This window comes from Podarcis bocagei, assembly GCF_964188305.1.
Source record: "Podarcis bocagei genome assembly, chromosome: 10".
NCBI classification, from domain to species: domain Eukaryota; kingdom Metazoa; phylum Chordata; class Lepidosauria; order Squamata; family Lacertidae; genus Podarcis; species Podarcis bocagei.
The window spans coordinates 8,067,593-8,091,686 of record NC_138135.1 but is presented as its reverse complement, the minus strand read 5'-3'; the positions used below and the strand labels follow the sequence as shown (position 1 = coordinate 8,091,686).

Here is a 24,094-nt window from a genome sequence, read left to right as displayed (position 1 = left end):
TGCACAGGGACAGCCAGATCGCTAGTCCATCCAACCAAGTACTCTATTAATTGGCAGCGATTCTCCAGTCTTTTCTAGCCTTGGTACCTCATGTCCTTTTGGGTGAAGATATCAGGAATTGAACCTGGAACCTTATGCATGCACACCATGTGCCCTACCACTACAGCTGTTTCCTAGTATTTGCTCTGGTTGGAAAAAGTGAATCGAGCTATTAAAACCCCAGTGGACAAGTGCCCCATGCCTCAAAGCAAGAAGAACTTGAGTGTGATCCAGCTCATTATCCAGTCAATGCTCTGTACAGGCCTCCATTCTACAAGATCCAAAGTAATTTGAATTGTATCCAAAGTTACTCATACTCAGAGCAGACCCACCGAACTCAATGGGCATGGCTAGCTTAGTTTCACTTAAGTTCAGTGGGTCTACTTTGAGTAGAACAGGGCTGCCTGAGTAGAACATTGATATATATATAACCCTTAGCAACCCTACCTAGCTTCTGCAATTCATGAAGAAATAGAAGTGGTGGGGAGATGAGGTTCAAGTAGGCAGAGCGGGAGCATAGCATTGTAATCACTTTTTTGGTTGTTGCCTTGAAGGAATGACCAGTCTTAGCTAGTCCCCGCAGGATCAAAACTGAGACAACAGTTAAGATCATAATAGTTAGTCACCCTTGAGAAGCACATTTCCCCCTAGATAAACAGCATGAACTTCCACTTAATGAGCAGGGTACGTCTGTAAGGCCTTGTTCTTGTGATTGCTTGAACATGAATATAAATCTCCATGTGACTGGGGACACTGATCAAGGATAACATGTATGGAGACATTGGGGCAAGACGTGCGTGTATGCCCCTGCCTCCCACCAGATACAGCATTCACATGTTCAGACAAATGCCTGAACATGCCTTCTGTGTTCTAAGTTTGAAATGCACCATCTCCAATAAGGAAGATGGAAAAAAATACTATTTTCTCCAATGATGCTAATAGTCCCAGGCAAGAAACAAATGTGTAAGCAGAAAGTGCCATTAGAAGATAAAATTACTTTAGCTGTCTAGCCACACAGTGTTCCTGCTAAAAGCAATATGCTTTTCTGAGCTGCAGGAGTGGAAGTAGCTTCTACATGTAAGGAAATCTAGACGCAATGTGCACACACATTTTGAGACGGGAAATATCTTTTTACTGGATGATTTTTTTGGAAATCAGTTCCTGACTGTAGATGCTGTATATGTCACATTGACTTCAGCAGGTCTTGTTTAAATTCTACTCGATCCACAGCTGGTCAAATTATTCTGTTACAGTATGCAAAAAGAAGAAATTAATGGCAGACGTTGTTCTAGCACATGGAAATACACTGCTGCACATCATGTAAGTCTCTCAAGGCAGATCAGGTACACTGACTACCATCTGAGAGCTAGCAAAGCTGGTTTAACCACCAGCAGCATACAGAAAGTAAAAAACTGTAGCTGTCTGTCTGGGCACAGAACAAACTATTGGTTGAGAGAGGAAGAACATGAACTGTTTCTTTGTTCCTTATTCCAATTGTGAATTAATACGCTGTTTGCTTTACTCACCAGAGTAAAATCCCAATGTGGCCCAGGAGTTAGAAATGTGAATGAGCTTCCTCGCCGCAGAGAGTACCTGTGGACAGAAAATGTTTTCTTGTTTATGACAGCAGTTACAAGGAAAACCCTGAAGCTCTTACAGAGTTCCAGGCTGCTTTGCTATCAAGAACATTTAGCACAAGATATACATACACATGTGTGCATGTGCCAGTGTGCCAAGTGAGCCTTGACCCCATGCAAGGCAGAGAGCTTTTAAGCAGAGTTATGTGTCATCAGCATATTCTCCAAAACTCTAAATGATCCCACTCAGCAGTTTCATGTAGATGTTAAGCAGCATAGGGAATAAAATTGAAGCCTGGGAAACTCCACACTGATGGCTCCCCAAGCACTCCCCAAGCATCACCCTCTGGAAAAGAAAATCCAAGTAGGACAGGAACCACTGCAAAGCGGGGCCACCCACCCCTAATTCGGACAGCCACTCTAGAAGGATACCATGACTGATGGTATCGAAAGCCAGTGAGAGGTTGAGGAGAATTAACAGGGACACATTTTCTCTGTCTCTTTCCCAGCAGGTGTCATCATACAGGGTGACCAAAGTAGTTTCTGTTCCAAAACCGGACCTAAACCCTGGTTGAAATGAATCTATAAAGTGAGTTCCCTCCAAGTACACCTGGATCTGGTCCTTGACCCCCCACTCAAGAACCTTACTCAAGAAGGGGAGATAGGTAACTGGCCGGTAAGTTACATAAATGTTTCTCTATAACCAAGCCTTTGGCTAATTAATATTCTATGGCATTTTGTGGGAAGGAGGTTATTGGTTTGTTTTTATTTTATTATGTATTCTGTGTTCTCATTTTGAATGTTTATGTTGTGAAATGCCCTGTGATCTTCAGATAAAGGATGGTATACAAATTTCAATAAATAATAGTAATAATATCATGAAACTGCAGCCCACTAAAATGCCCTCACAATTAATTCCAGGCCAAGAACTGAGAAGGGAACACTCCATTCCTAACAACTTCAATCTCAGCACCAGTGCTTAGTTTCCAAAATTAGAACTGACTCTGCTCAGGTCTCTGCATGCTTGCTTTCATCAGAACAGAACAGCTGTTTCTGGCTTTCCAGTGCAAGAGAATGGAAAATCTCTTATTTCTTTGCATGATCACTACCTGAATTTTCATAAAGGTACAAAGTAAAACAAATAAATATTGTTATTCTTTCCGTGCTTCTGAACATCTGCCATATGTCAGTGACTTCCATGGAAATTGCAGGTTCTGAAGAAGCCATATGTTTCTGACAAATATTCCAACTGCAAGGTTGTCTCAGTATTTCAGTGGCCAAATCAGCCTTGCAGAGAATGGAACAGTGCCAGGGAGTATTTCATACAATACCACAGTTGTGTGACATACACCTTTTAAGGGTGTTAAATCCAGTGCCTTAAGTCATTCTCCAGGACTAGAACACACTTAAGCAAATACGCTCACTTCCAAGTTTCACTGTCTAATAAGCTTGAGGCACAGACCTTTTCATTTATTTTGGACTCCGTAGCTTTTATCCAAAACTCAGATTTTTAATATCGCAGAAGAGTAGTTTTATATAATTGGCCAATGACAACACCTAATTTGATCAAATAATGGATTTTTTATTACATGAAGCTCCAACAACTAGCAAGCTATAATGTTTCCACTCTGTGCTTCAGTTTACATCATAGTGTTTGGGTGGGTGGAAGTCCTATGAATGCTGTAAACTGTATAACTTCAACCAGTGCTCTGCTGAATCAATCTGAAACACATGCCTGTTCTACATCATTTACACAGGAGACATGCAGGAACCTGTGCAGGTACAATCTTTAAAAACTGGGAAGAGAAGTCATAGATGGGAGATCTGTGGGGGATGTGGAGACGATTCTGAGAAGACAAAAACATCTACCATTTGGCATGTACATTGATGTTGCTGCTACAATGCAGAAGAAAATATTTGTTCTAGCCACCATGGCCAGTAAGATGATAGTTATTGAACCCGGCTCCTCTCTTGCTACTTCTGCTGGGTAGAATTCAGAGGGCCAGGGCATTGTTCTGTTCCTTTGTATTTACTGATGCTCAGAGCTCTTTGGTGCTATTTGACAAGCCATTTGAGCATACTAGAAACTCTTAAATATTTACTTGAGGAAGACTGAACAATGGCACGACTTCCTCCAGCAAATAGCTGCAGTCACTCTGGGATTTGACAGGAAGCTTCTGAGCCTCTCCATTTGTCTATATCAATATGCTAATTCGTCAGTTGCTCACTCCCCCCCTCCCGCAGAAAAATTGTTGGAGTCACCGACCTCCAAACTGGTGTGGAGTAACTGGATAACTTTTACATCTCTCAGTTGCACAGACGAGTTGTTCTTAAGACCGTCCTGGAATACACTATTCAGCCAGCCATAATTTGCAGTTACCATCATCCCAGCCTCTCCTCCAATTTGGAGGTGAGACAGGTTTTCATCCCTAGGAACATAATACAAGGCAGCTTCCCAAGTTATTGCTCCGCTAGCGGAGTGCCTGATCACCTCACCTGTCTCCTGAGAAATCTCTATGTGGGACAAGAAGCTACAGTTAGAACTGGATATGGAACAACTGATTGGTTCAAAATTGGGAAAGGAGTACGACAAGGCTGTATATTGTCTCCCTGCTTATTTAACTTATATGCAGAATTCATCATGTGAAAGGCTGGGCTGGATGAATCCCAAGCCGGAATTAAGATTGCCAGAAGAAATATCAACAACCTCAGATATGCAGATGACACAACCTTGATGGCAGAAAGTGAGGAGGAATTAAAGAACCTTTTAATGAGGGTGAAAGAGGAAAGCGCAAAATATGGTCTGAAGCTCAACATCAAAAAAACTATCATGGCCACTGGTCCCATTACCTCCTGGCAAATAGAAGGGGAAGAAATGGAGGCAGTGAGAAATTTTACTTTCTTGGGCTCCATGATCACTGCAGATGGTGACAGCAGCCACGAAATTAAAAGACGCCTGCTTCTTGGGAGAAAAGCAATGACAAACCTAGATAGCATCTTAAAAAGTAGAGACATCACCTTGCCAACAAAGGTCCGTATAGTAAAAGCTCTGGTTTTCCCAGTAGTGATGTATGGAAGTGAAAGCTGGACCATAAAGAAGGCTGATCGCCGAAGAATGGATGCTTTTGAATTATGGTGCTGGAGGAGACTCTTGAGAGTCCCATGGACTGCAAGAAGATCAGACCTATCCATTCTGAAGGAAATCAGCCCTGAGTGCTCACTGGAAGGACAGATCCTGAAGCTGAGGCTCCAAGACTTTGGCCACCTCATGAGAAGAGAAGACTCCCTGGAAAAGACCCTGATGTTGGGAAAGATGGGGGGCACAAGGAGAAGGGGGCGACGGAGGACGAGATGGTGGGACAGTGTTCTCGAAGCTACCAGCATGAGTTTGACCCAACTGCGGGAGGCAGTGGAAGAAAGAAGTGACTGGAGTGCTCTGGTCTGTGGGGTCACGAAGAGTCGGACACGACTAAATGACTAAACAACAACTAGCTCAATATTGTTTACATTGATTAGTAGCAGCTCTCCAGGGTTCCACAGAGATCTCTACCAGCTGGGACATTTTGCATTAAAAACACATACCAGGTCTAGGTCATCCCTAGGAAGCCCTACTACTTTCCAAGTGTCTTTCCAAGGTTCTTAACCAACTTGGGTCCAGGACACCTCATGGAACACCTGATCCCTTATATTCTGTGCTCAATCCCAGCTGTCTTCAGGGGAGTCACTGTTAGTGGTCCCGTATGGCTCAGATGTACAGATGAACGGGCTCCCAGAGGAGTACAGGATCAGGTTTAAGGTGCTGGTTTTAACCTTTAAAGCCCTATACGGCGTAGGACCCTCGTACCTACGGGGCCGCCTCTCCTGGTATGTCCCACGGAGGACCTTATGGTCTTCAAACAAAAACATCTTGAAGGTCCCGGGCCAGAGAGAGGTTACGCTGGCCTCAACCAGAGCCAGGGCTTTTTCGGCTGTGACTCTGATCTGGTGGAACGCTCTGTCACAAGAGACTAGGGCCCTGCGGGACTTGACATCTTTTCACAGGGCCTGCAAGACAGAGCTGTTCCACCAGGCCTTTGGCCAAGGCACAGCCTGACCCCCTCCTTTGGTCATCCTCACAGAACTCTAGCCCAATGGATGCCATTAATTTGATTTTGAATTGATTTTAGAATGAATTGGTTTTAGAATGCTGTGTTACTTTTACTGTTGTTAGCCACCCTGAGCCCGGCTTCGGCTGGGGAGGGCGGGATATAAATAAAATTATTTTATTATTATTTTTATTATTTCCAAGCAAGAGCCATTGTGGGCCCAATTTTATGGAACTCACTTCCAGTTGAGGTAAGACAGGCCCCCTTCCCTGTTGAACTTCTGGCACTTACTGAAGACTTCTTTAATCCAGCAAGCTTTTAATTGGGATCTGATTTTATTGTTTTAACTCATCTTTAGCCCCCTGTACATCACTTAGAGACAACTGTGATTAAGCGGTAGACAGGCTGTTGAAATAAATATAGATATGTTAATAAATTGTGGGTGTCTTGCTCCATAGTCACAACTTGCACAAGTGCAGTGGTATGAGGTCTCCCTTATCCACATTTAGTCTCATCCAGCAGACCATGGATAGGTAGGGTAACGCAGCGAACTGAATCCTGTCATTGGCAAATCCGTCATGGAGCAGCAGTGCACGCCATCCACTTGGACAGAACAGAACAGGATATTCTCCTGTTGAGGTTGGATGGTGCCTTTGCTTTGCAAGCAGCCAGGAGTCTGGCCAGCATATCTCAATGTTTATGCCATCTGGTTCTTTTTCTAATTTCTGCTTTGCCTCTCCAAAGATGCTTTGACAGCAAGTTCCTTTTGGCTGCCTGGCTGGAAGCTCAGCTTGTTTGCTTAACCTTCCCCACCCTCTCCCCTTCCAGAATTAATCTGCACCAAGGGAGGTAAACTGAAGAAGGAAAAACAAGAGTGTTTCCCTTCAGCCAAATATACTGGACCCTTGTGGTAGGTTTCCTGTTCTGCCTGCTTAACTCAAAGGAAAGCCTGCTACCCATCCCCACTATATGCATATCTTGTCAATCTATTGTTGTGGAGGAAGCATGCCGGGAACATCAAACAGAACAATAAGCTTGGATTCTTCCCAAAATATAGATAAGAGGACCCTTTGAAGGTCCCAAAAGACGCAGAGGTAAAAAAAAAGCATAGCTATCATGTATTCAAAACATTTTTAGTTACGCATCAGTCATCTGCCTTTAAAACAGAAGGATCAATTTTAATAAATCTGCATATTTCTAAAAACTAAATATGAATGCCTTATAATTCAACAGAACTAAGCTTTCTTCTTCATTCCCTGCTTGAGCAACACACATTGGTCCATTCAGCCTGAACATTACAACCCAGATACCTAACACTATTAGACAAGAGACTCTTAGGTAGCAGTGTATCTTCCAGTCCAGCTTCTCCTCCAAGTCACCTAAATTACTGCAAGTCTCAAAAGTTTCCATCAGCATATTCAACCAAACTTTGGTAGCTGTTCTGTTTGAGGGTTTGTCCAGAGAGTTTAATCTAGTAGCCCTGTTAACCTTAAAACACCCTTCAATGTCCAAAATAAATTGGGTAGCAATTCTCTATTTCCTTCCTCCTTGGCTTCTAACCAGCTTTGTTTTTCCAGTTTTAAAACACTGAGCACAGCTCTATTCAATGATATTAAATGCATGTTGAATAATGCATTTTCAGGCAGCTAGATTATGCTAATGACAATTTACAATTACAACAAGGAAATAACCTTCAGCACCCTCTAACTAACAGTTGTAAACAAGGCAGAAACCGAGTAAGCATTTTTAACTCCTAGGTTGGAAAGCGAGTTCTTCCAGCCCAATGTATTTGTATCTAGTTTACATCTTTTAAGGCCACACACAATTCTACATGTTTACTAAAAAGTAAGCCCCACTGCACACAGCTTATACTGTTAACCTACTTTTGTTGTTTCTTAAAATATATATACTGTATATAGCTTTTCACATACAGTAAACATAATGTTAAAATTCTTAAATCCTTAGGAGTGGGAAAGGTAGAAATCTCAAATCTAAGGGGAAATTCTACCCTCCGAGAGAAGCAACTCCCAAAACACTCTGGCTGAGCCACTATTTGGCAATTTGCAACTCTGAATCAATTAGCAATTCTAGTGGCTGCTTCTAATACAGCAAAACCATGAAAGTGGCACAACTGGGTAGAAAAGGTTAAATAGCAATTGGTGGGTGGGACAGTGTGCAAAACAATATCTGACCACTGAAACCAAGTGGATCGGACACAGACTGCTACTGTTGATTTCAGGACTTCTTGTACTTTTCAGACAGCCTACAGCAGCCACTACTTTGATCTTTTTATATCCTTTGGGGTTTCTGGGGGAAGGGGCTTTAGACACCTCAGACAGGTTTCAGCAATACTGTGCATGTGCTTCCCCCACCTCCTTTTAAATAACGAAAACAATGGCTGTAATCATAAACACGCCAGCTTTTGAACAAGTCCCATGGCGCAGTGGGACAGACTTCTAAGAACATTTGCCCTCAACTTCTTTGTCCAGCTTGAAAAGGTGAAGCAACACAGCTGAGCTAATCAGAGAATATTAACGAAGTGTCATTATCCACGAGTAATTTATATGATGGGCAGTGGTGATCTGGCATGCTTCCCACATCATCATGGCAGCATGCATGCATCAACCCCGAATTCACCATTTAACTCCTCCACTATCTCCCAACAGCAGACTTCCTATATTGGCAAAGGACCTTGCTTTCATGTTCTCTCCGGATTTTCCTCCCATGGGACTTCTGGTCCAAGTCAACTGCCTAGCAACCTGTAATAGGTTCAGGCCAAGCTACTCTGCAAAGGAAACTAACTCTGGACAACATTCCAAGCTTGCAAAGAGTCACTCATTTGGATCTCTGGGTAGAATATGAGCCACCTACAGGTAGGAAAGCCTACACCTTATTGCTTTATTTGCAGAGCCACAATATTACAGTCCTGCTCAAACAACTGTAACCAGGCACTTGCTTGGGGATATCTGCTTCAGTGGCTTAAAGTTCTCACAGTGCCAGAGTCCAGCATACTATTTCAAACCACAAAATGTACTCAAAAGATATTCTGGGCAAAATGTTACGACGGCGTGACCTCTGCAAGACTTAATTCTGAGTACACCCACAGAGGACTTCCCTGGTCCTTCAGGGTCCCATCCTCTCTCCCACCTGCACCCACCCCATGCACTGAAATTAGACTTCAAAGGACCTTTCTATCTGAGTCGAAGGCAGCTTCATTCAAACCTAATTGTGGCACATGGGTATGAGTAGTAAGTGGAGCACATGAGTAGCTGTGTGGTACATGCATATGCCTACGTTTCCGAGCACAATTCAAAGTGCTGGTGCTGACCTTTAAAGCCCTAAATGGCCTCAGTCCTGTATACCTGAAGGAGCGTCTCCACCCCCATCATCCTGCCCAGACACTGAGGTCCAGCGCCGAGGGCCTTCTGGCGGTTCCCTCATTGCGAGGTTACAGGGAACCAGGCAGAGGGCCTTCTTCCACAGAGCGCCTGCCCTGTGGAACGCCTTCCCAGCAGATGTCAAGGCCATAAACAACTATTTTACTTTTAAAAGACAACTGTTTAGGGAAGTTTCTAATGTCTGGTACTGTATTGTTTTTAATATTCAGTGGGAAAACACACAGAGTGGCTAGGGAAACCCAGCCAGATGGGCTGGGTATAAATATATTATTATTATTATTATTATTATTATTATTATTATTATTATTATTATTATTATTATTATTATTATTATTATTATTATTAATATATATTGTGGCATGAGGGCAGTGCCAACAGCCCCTCCCCTCCTGTACAGGTTTTGGAATCGGTAGCAGACTTGCAAATCCATGCAGCTGTCTCTAACTGCATCCTACTCTGAGTAGACCCATTTAAATAAATAAAACAAGTTTGTCATGTCCATTAACTTCAGTAGGATTACTCTGAGTAGGATTGTGCTGAATACCCCTCACAGTGATACCTCTAAACCAGATAGGAAAACAAACCAAGTTTGGGAGAAATATCAGATACTTTGTAGCCTGCATCAAATCTCCAAGAGTCCAAAAACACTCCGGGCTCTGCTCCCAGTTATCCCCATTTTACAAACAGGGAAGCAAGCAGAGAAACTGCAACGGAATCAAAGGCATCTATCTAGTGAGTCAACAGCAGAACACACCACAAGACTTCACAGGTCCAAGTCCAACACACTCTGTTGGTGCTGGCTTATCAGTTAGGACATGTTATCTCTTGCCTCCTACTCTTTAAAAAAAAAAAAGCCTGGGCACACAACTGAAAAATGAAGGTGGACAGTTAGGACCACGACCAACAAAACCCAAGACCTAGCACTAAGCAGCAGTTACAGCCTCAGCAATAAATAGGATTTATATATGGCCAATGCTCAAGGAAAAAAGTGAACTCTAATTCCAAAGCAGAACAGCAAACAACAGCGTTGATGGGAAAGGGCAGATTGTGCTGTACTCATTCCTGTAGAAAGACGCACACCACGTTGTTTCCACGTGGACCGTGGCACAGCCCACGATTCCTTGCTGCCACCCACCAGCCCCTTGGGATTTCCTCTGCCTCCTTTTTAAGTAAGCTTTCCAGCTTATTTAATAGACTAGAATAGAATTCCAGACTAATAGCATGTTTCCAGTTAGCAGGCAAGAGGCCAATTCTAAGGCTAGCTGAACTTGATGCACATTTTTTCCTACCTATTTCAAGTGCTCCCACAGACGAACAGCAGAGATCAAATAAAGGCACTGGGCCAAATCCATGGGCAAAAACCCCACTCGCAGATTATGCCAGCTCAAAAGAATTGCCAGTTGTGGGGTGGGGGTGAAGTTCAAGAGACATTTTAAGTTCTTGTGGGAAATTATGCCCAACTAGGATCAGCAGAAGTCGTGGCATGAGTTTTGTCACAAAACACATTTCCCATGATTAAGACACTGTTTTCCATTAGCTACTTATTTTAGATGATCACCTTGTTTATGAGACAAGTATTTCTTTATTTTCAAGCAGTGTTTGCAATGAATAGCAGCAAGATTTCGGCTATACATTTAGTTACTGGAATATACAGTGGTACCTCGGGTTACAGACGCTTCAGGTTACAGACTCCGCTAACCCAGAAATAGTACCTCGGGTTAAGAACTTTGCTTCAGGATGAGAACAGAAATTGCGCAGCAGCGGCGTGGCGGCAGCAGGAGGCCCCATTAGCTAAAGTGGTGTTTCAGGTTAAGAACAGTTTCAGGTTAAGAACAGACCTCCAGAACAAATTAAGTTCTTAACATGAAGTACCATTGCATAGAGGATGGATGCATAGAGATCAACTGTATTCTGTACAGTAAACAAGTTTCCATATTTTTATCTTTGGGAAATAAATCGATACATAATAGGCTAAACTTTGTCCACTGTTGTTAGAAACATATTGCCAATCCTTTCTAGACATTGCAAAGTTATGGAGTGTTCACTCATATGATGAGATGGAAGCTGACCATCAAAAGGATAGTCACAACCAGTTTACATACAGTACTTAAAAGGAGGCAGTTGTGGGGAAGCAGTTGTGTTTGACTGGGAAAAGCCGCACAGAGAAAAAGAAAGAGTTTGTGCTCAGGGCAAGCAGGTGGGAGAGAGGGGGAGACTGAGAGCTTGGAAACAGAGAGCAAATTAATGAATTAGTAGTAGTAGTAGTAGTAGTAGTAGTAGTAGTAGTAGTAGTAGTACCACCCTGAAGATCACAGGGTGGTTTACAACATAAAAATGCAGAATAAGAACACAAAATACATAATAATTTAAAAAAATCAATAGCATCACCCCAAACACATTTAAAAGGCCATAGAACGTTTAATCAGCTAAAGGGCCTAGTTATAGAGAAACATTTTCATCTAACACCTAAAGATATGTAATGAAGGCACCAGGCAAGTCTCCATGGGGAGAGCAGTCCATAAATGGGGAGCGACTGCAGAAAATGCATTTTCTCATGTTTCCACTGTCCAGACCTCTTGGGGGGGGGGGGCACATGAAGAAAAACCTCAGATGATGCTCTGTAGACAATGAGTTCAAGCACATGAGCCTAAAATATATCTTGAATGCAGAATGTACAGGCCTGAAAGAAAGAGGGCAAATAGAAGCTGGTCGAGCCTTTAAAGCACCCCATAGTCGCCTTGGGCTGGTCTTAACCATCCAGGGGTCCTTTACCTTTTTTACCATTTACTGGCATATTGGAATAGCTAAGAAATAAACTTTCAGGTCAGAGAAGAGAAATAATTTCACAAGTATTCAGATCTGAGTCGGACAGAGGAAAAAAGCAGGAGCAAGACAAATACTAGGCATTTAGCAGAGATAAGTGGGAACTACAAGAGCAAAAGGAGTCTTCCAGGAAAAGGCTGAGGCAGCAGAGACAGGCAGCTTGGGGGATGAACACAACTGGGCTAGGTCTGCTAGGAGGAATGCCTATATCATTTAGCAAACCTTAAAAAACCCAAAAACCATTGTGTGGGGGTGGCCAAGCTATGTTCATGGATCTTTCATTTTGAAGGTCCACAGTGCTTATAAAAGAACAGCCATATCTATGTCTACTGTATGTCTCCACCCTCTCTTCTTAACCAACTACCAGGTACAGTGGTACCTCGGGTTAATTACTTAATTCGTTCCGGAGGTCCGTTCTTAACCTGAAACTATTCTTAACCTGAAGCACCACTTTAGCCAATGGGGCCTCCTTCTGCTGCCACGCCGCCAGAGCACGATTTCTGTTTTTAACCCGAGGTACTATTTCTGGGTTAGTGGAGTCTGTAACATGAAGCTTATGTAACCTGAAGCGTATGTAACTCGAGGTACCACTGTAGTTTGCAAATTGCTAGAGACACAAAGCCCGCAACTTTTGGTCTGCACAAGGATTTGTGGTCAAGTAATAATAATAATTTATTATTTATACCCCATCCATCTGGCTGGGTTTCCCCAGCCACTCTGGGAGGCTTCCAACCGAATATTAAAAACAATACAGCATCAGAAAACAGGTGTGCTGAATTGGCTATCAAATTTCAAACAAGCCATCTTTTTTAATGGAGCAGTAAAAAAGGCCAAATGTTCAGCACCTAATTTCTCCCCTTGCCCAACAGTCTTTTCTCATACCTAGCATTTTGCCGTTGGCCTTTGTGCAGATACCCTCCTCAGCCATTGACAAGTTGAGTCAGAAATAATTTTTCCTTTTTACCAAACGACTGTATTAGGACCATGAAGAGGCTTTAATGTTAAACTACAGCTTATGGTAATAAAAGACAATGGAAAATTAAAATACCTGGGACAACAGAGCTGTAAGATCTAGTGTGGCATGAGACACTAAATTTGTCTGTTTGAAGATAAAAGTTTGAAAGGGAGCAGCCAAAGCCGAAGATGAGGAAGTTCTGTGCCTCATCTCCAGTAGCAAATTTTGAAATTGAATAGCATGAAGAGCTGGAAATAGTCTTCCCTTATTCCAGTTCCTGTCTCAACTGCAGGCCACTTTGGGACCCAAATGCAGGGTGTCAATTCTCTGCTAAATAAATAAGCAAGCCTTTAAGATGCAGCTTACTGTGGAGCACCTAACAAGTGATAATGTAGGTCACTTTGCCATGCATAGCTCCTCCTGCTAATTCCTGCATATCACCCTGCTTGTAAAACACATAGCTAGATGAGATGACTGAAAAGCTAGCAACCACATCCCATTGTCCCACCCATCCTGCTTCATTACCACAGCCTCTCCCCTTTAACGTTTTAAGAGCTGATTTGAGGCATAGACACCCTTTCACCATAGCCAGCTTGCTAATTTCCTTCTGTGAGAAAAAGGGTAGTTTCTGAACTTGCATAACCCTGACTATTTTAGTCTCTTCCTTCATTTCCTTTTTCATGCCACATCAAAATCTCTGGTGAAAGGCTAGTTGTACAGGTGTAATTGTGCACATTCAGAAAGGTTTGTTTTACTATTTGATATGTAGTATATTAGATGTATATCCAAGAAGTTATGTTGTTCTTAGGGGGGTGGGTGAGAGAACAACATGCAGGTCAACAGTGTTTCAAGTCAAAGTTACAGCATACAGTATTCCCTTTCATATTCACATATACATGGGCATCACATTGTATCCATTTATGAATTGTGGTGGCCTTTTGGCATGGCCATAAACAAAAAAGTTTGCGTGTGCATTTTATTAAAGACAACACAAGTGGTAAAAGCAGGCTCCAGTTTTGAGTTAATCTACACAAAGAGATGTGTTACTCTCTGACCAAGCAGCCAGATTGCATTTTCATGTAGAGAGTCAGTGTGGTGTAGTGGTTAGGAGCGGTGGACTCGTAATCTGGTGAACCGGGTTCGTGTCTCCGCTCCTCAACATGCAGCTGCTGGGTGACCTTGGGCCAGTCACACTTCTCTGAAGTCTCTCAGCCCCTCTCACCTCACAGAGTGTTTGTTGTGGGGGAGGAAGGGAAAGGAGAATGTTAGCCGCTTTGAGACTCCTTAAAAAGGGAGTGAAAGGCGGGATATCAAATCCAAACTCTTCTTCTTCTAAACACCAAGCTGATGGTACTGTGGCCTTCCCAAGGAATAGTAATCCCTGTTTCTACACTGTGTTCGGATCAAGGACAAGATGAACCTACATTCCGTAGTGTGCAAGAACGCTGCTTATTAAGTCAGCTGTGAAGGAGCTGTTTTCCATGTCCTTGGAACCATAGAATTGTAGAATCGGAAGGGACTGCAAGGGTCATCTAGTCCAGCCCCTGAAATATAGGAATCTTTTGCCCAACGTGGGGCTCAAACCCATGACCCTTAGATACACGATATCTTTATTGTCATTGTCCCATACAGAACAATGAAATTGAAACTCTATTGACTGAAGTATCCTGAGTTATGTTGATGTGCAAAGTGTCTTCTAAACATTTTGGGATTAGAAGAGAATGAAGAAGGGCATTTATTTCTGAACACATTGCAGAAAAAAGCTTGCAGCTTTCCAAAACATTAAGAGTGCAGGGTGCTTCCCACCCCCCCCCCCACCGTGCCCCCAGGTTTATTAACCCAACGCAATCCAGTTAAACACAACCACAGCACAACCATCTGCACAATTCACTGTTTTCATGTTACTTGCAAGTCTACTAAAATAACAGTCCTCAACAACAGATTGTTGTGAGAGTGAACAATTCAAGTATTCTGTGGCTGCAACCCAAGCACACTATCAGAGAATAATCACCACTCAACACAGTGGGATTCATTTCCAGGTAACCATACATAAGGTTGCACTATAAAAACTTTTCTGTTCTGAAGCAGATGCAGAAATATTGCTGCAACACAACCTGTTTGGTGTAGCTTAGGCTGAAGCTTCAAGAATGCTTCCGAATAACATGTCAAGAAACTTTTACTATAGGGGAGAAGCTGGGGAGGGAAGAATGCACACTTTTCTATTCAAAAGGGAAATGGCCTGTCATAGAATCATAGAGTTGGAAGAGACCACAAGGGCCATCGAGTCCAACCCCCTGCCAAGCAGGAAACACCATCAGAGCACTCCTGACATATGGTTGTCAAGCCTCTGCTTAAAGACCTCCAAAGTAGGAGACTCCACCTCACTCCTTGGCAGCAAATTCCACTGTTGAACAGCTCTTACTGTCAGGAAGTTCTTCCTAATGTTTAGGTGGAATCTTCTTTCTTGTAGTTTGGATCCATTGCTCCGTGTCCGCTTCTCTGGAGCAGCAGAAAACAACCTTTCTCCCTCCTCTACGTGACATGCTTTTATATATTTGAACATGGCTATCATATCACCCCTTAACCTCCTCTTCTCCAGGCTAAACATGCCCAGCTCCCTTAGCCGTTCCTCATAAGGCATCGTTTCCAGGCCTTTGACCATTTTGGTTGCCCTCCTCTGGACACGTTCCAGTTTGTCAGTGTCCTTATTGAACTGTGGTGCCCAGAACTGGACACAGTACTCCAGGTGAGGTCTGACCAGAGCAGAATACAGTGGCCTGTGGTCAGGAAGAAAAAATATTGTACAGCCAAACACAGAACAACCTTTGCAAACACTCACATTGTTCTACCTACTGAAAACTGAAAGACTTTCCATACAGAACAAAATATGCTGTTTTCCACAACACTCTCCAAAAACAGCTGCATACAAGGACCAAGCTGGTCAAAATACAAAAGCAGCATCATTTGCTCCACCTTGTGCTCATGCATATACAGCATGTTAAGATACGTGCCATAATCAGCTTTAGTGGCATTCTCTTTAAGAACTGGGAAAAGATGTGCAATATAAAATGATATGTTTAAGTGATTAATTCTAATGCCAGTAACTAAAAAGATGGGGCTTTTTCTGATAAGAGGGGGGAAAGAAACAGCAACAACAAAACACATCCTTTCAGACCAAGATAGAACCAAATACAGTGGTATTTCTGGTTAAGAACTTAATTCATTCGAGAGGTCCGTTCTTAACCTGAAACTGTTCTTAACCTGAGGTAACACTTTAGCTAATGGGGCCTCCAGCTGCCGCACGATTTCTGTTCTCATCCTGAAGCAAAGTTCTTAACCTGAGGTGCTATTTCTGGGTTAGCGGAGTCTGTAACCTGAAGCGTCTGTAACCTGAGGTACCACTGTATAGTTTGCCTCCAAGCAATGGATGGTTGGCTTTTCTAGCAATGACGAGCTTTTGGGGCAAGGGGGGTGGAATTCTCTGATGGGGAACATTACAAAATCAGCATCAAAGGTAAAATCTGATGCACTGTTTGGAATCATCATTTGTATTCATGAAGTCCACATGGCTTCCTGGAAAGCATGGCGCTTGCTCTTCGTTCCCCACTTGCATCATCCATCACAGCCATACGGGGAAGTCTTGTTAATTTCACTTGTTCTGGATGGCTTGCAAATCATGCTGATGAAGCTTTTCCTTTCACTTTCTACTCCTGGCTCCCACCACCAATCAACCCATTCCTGTGTTTCATTGTTATACTGTATTATGAACCATAGAGTAAAAAGAAAGGAGAAACTGAAAGGAAAATATCTGCTACAGTATAGATTCAGAGTCTACCTTGGTGCATCTAGCTCAGTGCTATCTACATGGATTGGTAGCTTGCTCTCAGTCCTCCCCAGAGATGCCAGAGATTGAAACTGGCACTTTTTATAAGCAAAGTATGCACTTTGCCTCTGAGTTGCAGCCTTTCCCCAAGTATCTGTTTACTTTTCTTTCTCATCTGTACATGTTCCCTTGAGACCTGGAGGGAAAGCTCACACCCAGAACTTAATTTCTTTAAAAAGCAAGAAAGGAGGTAGGACACACTAGCACACTACAGGCCAAAACCAAAGTGAAGGGATCATTTTTTATTGTGTAGGGGGAAGCATTCAACCTCAAGAATAACAAGAATCACCAAACCCAATATATAATTATGGTGTACTCAGAGTTAGAATCATGAAATTGTAGAGTTGGAAGGGATCCTGAGGGTCATCCAGTCCAACCCGCAGCATGCAAGAATCTCAGCTAAAGAACCTAGGACAGGTGGTCACTCAAAACTACTACTGCTAGCTGGGGGAAAGAGCAGAATTTCCCTTTTGTTAATAGTAATATTTTGTGTGAGTGATCTGAGTGTATTTCCCTCAGCTAATCTTTGGCATTCAAATCACAGCTTGCATTTCTGGGAAATGCTGTCAACACTTTAAAGGAAGAAGCATAGTTCTTGGTGGTTCAGGCCACAGGTACCTAGGAGTCTTAATTTCAGAAGACATATTTTTCCTTGTAATAATTTGTAGTTTTTAATATATTTTCTCTCCTTTGCTTTTACTAGCCAAGAGGTGGGAAACCTGTGGCCCTCAAGGTGTTGCTGGACTCCCTCATTCCTAGGAAGCATAGTAAGGGGTGACAGGTGTGGGAATCCTACAACATTTTAAAAGGCCCAAGTTCCCCATCTTTTAGGAGTTCAGCACCCAATTCTGCTTTGTTCTGCATCCAGCCTTCCCAAACCATGTCTGCTTTACCTAGTTTACCCTGCAAACTGCAGGCAGGGGCTGCTAACATTACAGCTAATTTTCCCCATGCCCAGTCTCTATAATTATCACTATCATCTACTGGCATCTAGTGGACAGGAGCTGACTTACAGTCAACACTCTACAGCTAGGCTGGCATTGTTAGGTGTCTCAAGAACTGTATTTACAGAGTCATCAAGGATTAGTTAAATCTAAGCCTATGAAGCATAGGTCTGCTTGTCAAGCCTCACTTTCTAGGTCTAAAAAGAACAACTTGCACCCCGTGCTTTCCTGTTGGAAGTCATTTTCACACCATACACCTTACATTAGGTAAAGGTAAAGGGACCCCTGACCATTAGGTCCATTCGTGGCCGACTCTAGGGTTGCAGCGCATACAGCATACAGCTTTCGGGTCATGTGGCCAGCATGACTAAGCCGCTTCTGGCGAACCAGAACAGCACACGGAAACACCGTTTACCTTCCCGCTGGAGCGGTACCTATTTATCTACTTGCACTTTGACGTGCTTTTGAACTGCTAGGTTGGCAGGAGCAGGGACCGAGCAACGGGAGCTCACCCCGTCGCGGAGATTCAAACCGCCAACCTTCTGATTGGCAAGTCCTAGGCTCTGTGGTTTAACCCACAGCGCCACCCGCATCCCTTTACATTAGGTAGGAGAGACTGAATAGCTAAGGAAGTCCAGACTATAAAAACAAAATCAGTTATGCTGAAACAATCATCCAGAGCACTTAGGGGCTAAATAGAGCTATATTTTGTAATTTTACACCCTAATTAAGACTCCTGGGACTAATCCCCAAAGGGAGATATACCTCCAACTAAAGCATGCCTTGTATTGTGTTGCATGAAATGTCCTTAAGGGAAGGACTGCACCCACTCACCCTGCCTTGCCTTGTTAATTTCTGTAAGGAGTTTTGTGCCCTTGAGCTTGAGGTTTTAAGGAGTGCCCCAATGTGAGAGCCTGAGTGTATAAAAAAAAATCTCTGCATCATTACAACAGACATTCAGTTGGGATAAACAGAAGGAGGAGGAGGAGGAGGAGGCAACAAGTTGGATATTTCAAAATGCAATTGAAGGGATGGGCTGATTTCTTAACCTATACCCAAAGTGAATTTACAAAGAGGCCTACAACTGGTTTGAATCTCTCTGAAATATTATGATAAAATTTGTATTGTGGAGTTCTCGGCAGTGGCAACTCTTTTCCATATGACATTGGAACAGTGCTTCATCTTACAATGTTTCAACAACCAACTAACCAGCCTCATTTTAAACTTAGTATTGGCTCACTTTAAACCTGGGATTCAGAAAAATGGGTAAGAAGCAGACTCAAGAATGCATGTTTTTGAGGGTTCCATGGACTGATACTCAAAATCCCAGTACGATATAGTTGGAAAGTAAAGCACATGTGGTACACATATCTGAGCCACCTTTAAACATTCTGCCATTAGTAAACTTGCACAGGATTGCTCCAAAAATGGCTGGCAGAATGCTAAACCTGTTTTGTCACTTTCTCTCACCCTAGAATAGTTCTGCTATAAAATGGACGAGTGGTTTTAATGTTCTCCTAGCTTACACAAAGAAGACACAAGCACTGCAACCCATAAATACTAATACAGAATTTGTGTAAAATAACTTTATACCAGCTTTGACCTACCTTTTAGTAACAACAAACGTTTCATCCCATTTCAACACTGCCAGTTGGCAGTCCATCCACAGAGTTAGGGCTGGGATGTTGGTCAACTGGCTGCCTATTTGATTGGGGCCAAATATTATGTGAAGTTGAGAATACCCTGGCATAAGTGGCAGCTAACCTTTATTATTACATCATGGAATCATTCAATAGGAATGGCAGGAGTGAGGGCACCTTCCTTCACCTTAGAGGCAGCACCTGAACTCTCCACCTGTCTCTCACACATTCTGTATTTAAGGGGAAGCCAGCATTGCACTTAAACTCCTAGAGAGCGTCTGCTCTCCTCCTCTGAAAAGGTATGTAAGAATTCAAGAGAGAGGATGTCATAGCCATCACTGGCTCCAATAATGGAGACCAACTCTATCAATTCAATTTTCCCCCTCCATTAAGCCAGCTATTGGTATGAAGTACTGTGCAATGGGAGCAATCTTGGCCAGGGCAGAAATGCTTTAAAACAACCCTGTTTGTCCTTGTATGCCTCAAGAAAACTTGACCTACTTGAAATAAGTAAAAGTATGTTGCTGGCTGCTGAATAAAATAAGTTACAATAAAAGGCTAGTAGAAGGCCATCTAGCAATAAAGGAAATGTTGCATGTTAAAGGCTTCATCTGCACGTTGCAACATTATGAGGTCAAGGTTAGCAGTGGTAGAATGTACTGCACAACTTTAGGCTGCGGGGAGGGGGAGGTTGTCAGATTTTGAATCTGGTTTTAAAAATTAAAAAAAACTCCACCCCACTTGCAGACAACTAACACAACAGCAGGGAGAAGGCTGGGTTAGAACTTTTCTCCTTAGTGTGCTAGTGTGTTTGCTTGTTACTTGCTTACTCCTCATCTGCAATTACATAGTCTATTTTATCCTACCATGATTCTGCCACCTCATTCTGCTGCATAGGTAGACCAGACCTAAGGTCGGATTTAGACATAATATCAGGTCTGCAAGAAAAACTTATCCTGTGCATCATTCCACACAACTAGCTTCCCTAAACTGAGAAGAGAAGGAGCCCAGGGCAGCAAGCGCAAATTCTATCAGTTCCCAGTTAGCATGAGAGGAATATGTTGCACTTCATTTTATGTAACACAGCCATTTTAGTGCTAAACTTAAAAACTGCCTGACGTGCCTGAGCAGAAAAGCAGTATATAAATCCAAAAAATGAATAATGAACTGTTCTGAATGGAATGTGAGTTAACGCTTGCCTGGGTCATTGATAGAATCACAGAATTGCAGAGATGGAAGAGACCCCCAAGGGTCATCTAGTCCAACCCCCTGCAATGCAGGAATCACAGCTAAGGAATCCCTGACAGAAGGCTAACCAACTTCCATTTAAAAACCTCCAAAGAAGGAGAGTCCACAGCCTTCCAAGGTAGTCCGTTCCACTGTCAAACAGCTCTTACTGTCAGAAAGTTCTTCCTGGTGGTTGTCAGAATCTCCTTTCTTGTCATCTAAAGCCATTGGTTTGAGTTCTACTCTCTGGAGCAGCTGAAAACAACTTCACTCCATCTTCCATGTGACAGCCCTTCAGATAATCTGAAGATGGCTCTCATGTCACCTCTGTCTCTTCTTTTTCAGGCTAAATACACCCAACTCTTCCACATACGGCTTGGTTTCCAGACCCTTGATCATCTTGATCTCCCTTCCTCTGCACACATTCCAGATTCTCAATATCCTTCTTAAATTGCGGCACCCAGAACTGGCCACAGTATTCCAAGTGTGGTCTGACCAAGGCAGAATAGAGTGGTACTATGACTTCCCTTGATCTGGACAGTGTACTTCTGTTGATGCAGCCTAGAATAGCATTCACTTTTTGTGATGCTACATGACCTCACATTAAGCTTATGGTCCACTAAGATCCCCAGATCCTTTTCACATATAAATGTACTTACACAGCTCAGAACCTCAATACCTTAAGGACCGCCTCTCCCCATACAAACTGACCCCGACCCTGCAATCGTCATCTGAGGCCCTTCTCTATGTTCCCTCTCCCAGAGGGGTTCAGAGGGTGGCAACAAGAAAACAGGTCTTTTCTGTGATGGCTCACCATCTGTGGAATGCTCTCCCCAGAGAGGCTCGGCTGGTGCATCATTACATGTCTTTAGACACCAGGCAAAAGCATTCTTCTTTACCCAGGTCTATGGTTATTAAAAAATCTATGGCCTGCAAGTGTTGGGGAAGGACTCTTGTTATTATTATTTTACTTTTTATTATGATTTTATCATTGATATTGATGTACACCACCCTGATCTTTTGATAAAGGGTGGTAAATAAATTGTATTAATAGTAATAACAACAATAGTACTGGTAAGCCAGGTGTCCCCTATCTGATATTTGTGCAGCTGGTTCTTCCTGCTTAAGTGTAGAGCCTTACATTTGTCCCTATTGAAATTCATTTTGTTAGTTTGGGCCCAGTTCTGCAATCTGTTACGGTCATCTTGAATCCCGATTCTGTCTTCTGCGGCATTAACTACCCCTCAATGGGCACACATCTTGAGGGGCAGGGGAAAGACTTGCACCTTGAACACACTGCATAAACAGCTTCTGTGTCATCGGGAAAGGTCCCTTGGGCATTAATCTAAAACATGCAGTTTTGCAAGTTGCTGAGGAGTAATACTATTGAGTTTATGCCCTCTTTCTGACCTTCCCAGGGGTGGGACGGGACAGATTTGGCTGGCTTTTGTGGGTGACAGGATGCAGAATGAGACGGATTTCTGCTGTAATCCAGCAGCGCTCTTGTGTTCTTATGGATGCCTGCTGTGTCATTGTTTTTTTAAAACCACACACATCACATATCAAGTGCCCACTTCAAAGATCCAGATGAAATATACAAAAGAGCTGGCTGGCTACGTCACTCTGATTTTAGGATTTTTGCCATACTGCTATGGGTGGTGAAATAGGGGACTGTCGCATTTGCTCCTCTTCTTCACCCGCCATTCATTTTCTTTTATTTGAGTGCAGTGGCGGCTCGAAATCCTTTTAGATGAGGGTGTGTGTGTGTGTGTGTGTGTGATAATAACGATACTACAATACAATACGAACTCACTCAACTCATGACGATACAAGGATATAATACGAATAGGGGCTCATCCCTTTAACGGGTGGGGGGGGGGCTGCACACTTTATCTCAGACCCCCTTCATCCCCTTTCCAGGTAAAAAGCTGGGTCTGGGCATCAATAACACTAATACCACTACTACTACTACTAATAATAATAATAATAATAATGGTAATCTTCTTTGGCGATCACTCGTAGCTGAGTAAGGTTATCTTCCATACAGCAATGCGAATAAATTGTACTGGACTCATCCCTTTAACAGGTGTGCCGTGGAGGATGGGGGACCCCTCTGCAGGTTCTCAGCTTTATCTCAGACCCCCTCCATCCCCTTTTCAGGTAGAAAGCTGGGGCTGGGCATCAATAACACCAATAATAATAATAATAATAATAATAATAATAATAATAATAATAATAATGGTAATCTTCTTCTTTGGCGATCACTCGTAGCTGAGTCAGATTGTCTTCCATACAGCAATGCGAATAAGATTGCACTGGACTCATCCCTTTAACAGGTGTGCCCTGGGGGAGGGGGGACCCCTCTACAGGTTCCTCACGCTTTATCTCATACCACCCCCCTCCCCTTTTTCAGGGAGAAAACTGGGCCTGGGGTTCAATAGTACAATAATCAGTAATGGTGGTGATGATGCAATCGGATCGTCCCTGTGACGGGGAGGGGGCTGAAGGCTCTTACGCCCCCCACCTTTTGAAGCGAATAATATTGGGGAGGGGGTCAGCACCCCCAGCACCTCATACCGCCCCCTCCCCGTCGATTGCTATTATTCCTCTTACCGTGGATTTATTCGTCACCCGCCCCTCACCCTAAGGACCCGGGGGCGGGGGTGGGAGGGGGGCACTTACCGCCCGCAGGAAGCTGAGGAGGCGGTTGAGGAGAAGGAGGAGGAGGAGGCGGCCTGCCGGGCCCCTCCGGGGGTCTCGAGGAGAGGCGCGCCTCCGTCGCTTCTCCTCACAGGCGCTCCCCCCGCGGCGGCGCCGGGCCTCGCCGCTTGCTGCTGCTGCCGCCGCCGCCTCCCCTTCCTCCTCAGAGGGGGCTTCTCAGCCAGGGGGCCGCTCTCCATGCCGGGCGAGACCAGACTCGCCTCCGCTGAAGCCCGGGACGAGAATGGTTAATGGCGGCGGCTGAGGGAGGAGGGCCGCCCGGCCGCCGCGGCACAGAAAAAGCCGTTTGAAAATGGCGGCGGGAGCCGCGCCGGCCAATCAGCGCCGCCGACGGCCGGTTGCTAGGAGACGGCGCGGGGTGCGAGGGGGGAAGAGGCCTAGCTGCCAGGCCTGAGGCCTTCTTCGCTTTGGGGATTATTTATTTTTCAAAAGAATGAGGGTGGGTTGTTTTCCCCCTTCCTCGTATCGCCTCCTCTCGGGGTACGTGGAAGGAGTAGGATTAGGCTCCACAAATGAACGGAGAGGCTTCCTACGGGTTTCAGTGGGTCTACTCCTGAGTATGGTGTATTATGTAGTTATTTGTGCACGTTCTGGCACGTCAGGCGGCTTACAGATAAAAGACCAGAACACAGCTAAAATCATAAGAAAAAGACTATAATATAGTATAATATAGTACACACACACATATTTTGTGTGTGTATTTATTTTTTTCCATAAAATAACTCTCTTGAGAATTCAGCTCCCATCATGGCAGCATCCATGGTTTCCATCTCCTCCACTAGCGTCCAGTTTACTCTTAATA

At 43.6% G+C, this 24,094-nt stretch overlaps 1 protein-coding gene across 1 annotated transcript; it reads right to left on the bottom strand.

Annotated features, from left to right (window-relative positions):
* Positions 1–1,148: 1,148 nt before the first annotated feature.
* LOC308595839 (uncharacterized protein) lies at positions 1,149–23,589 on the bottom strand. The gene is made up of 3 exons (XM_081210584.1): positions 23,254–23,589; positions 1,566–1,632; positions 1,149–1,283 (listed from the first exon to the last, which is right to left on the bottom strand). Exons 1-3 carry the CDS (start codon positions 23,469–23,471, stop codon positions 1,248–1,250), a joined length of 321 nt encoding a protein of 106 aa, XP_081066710.1. The 5' UTR covers positions 23,472–23,589; the 3' UTR covers positions 1,149–1,247.
* Between the last annotated feature and the right edge of the window lie 505 nt (positions 23,590–24,094).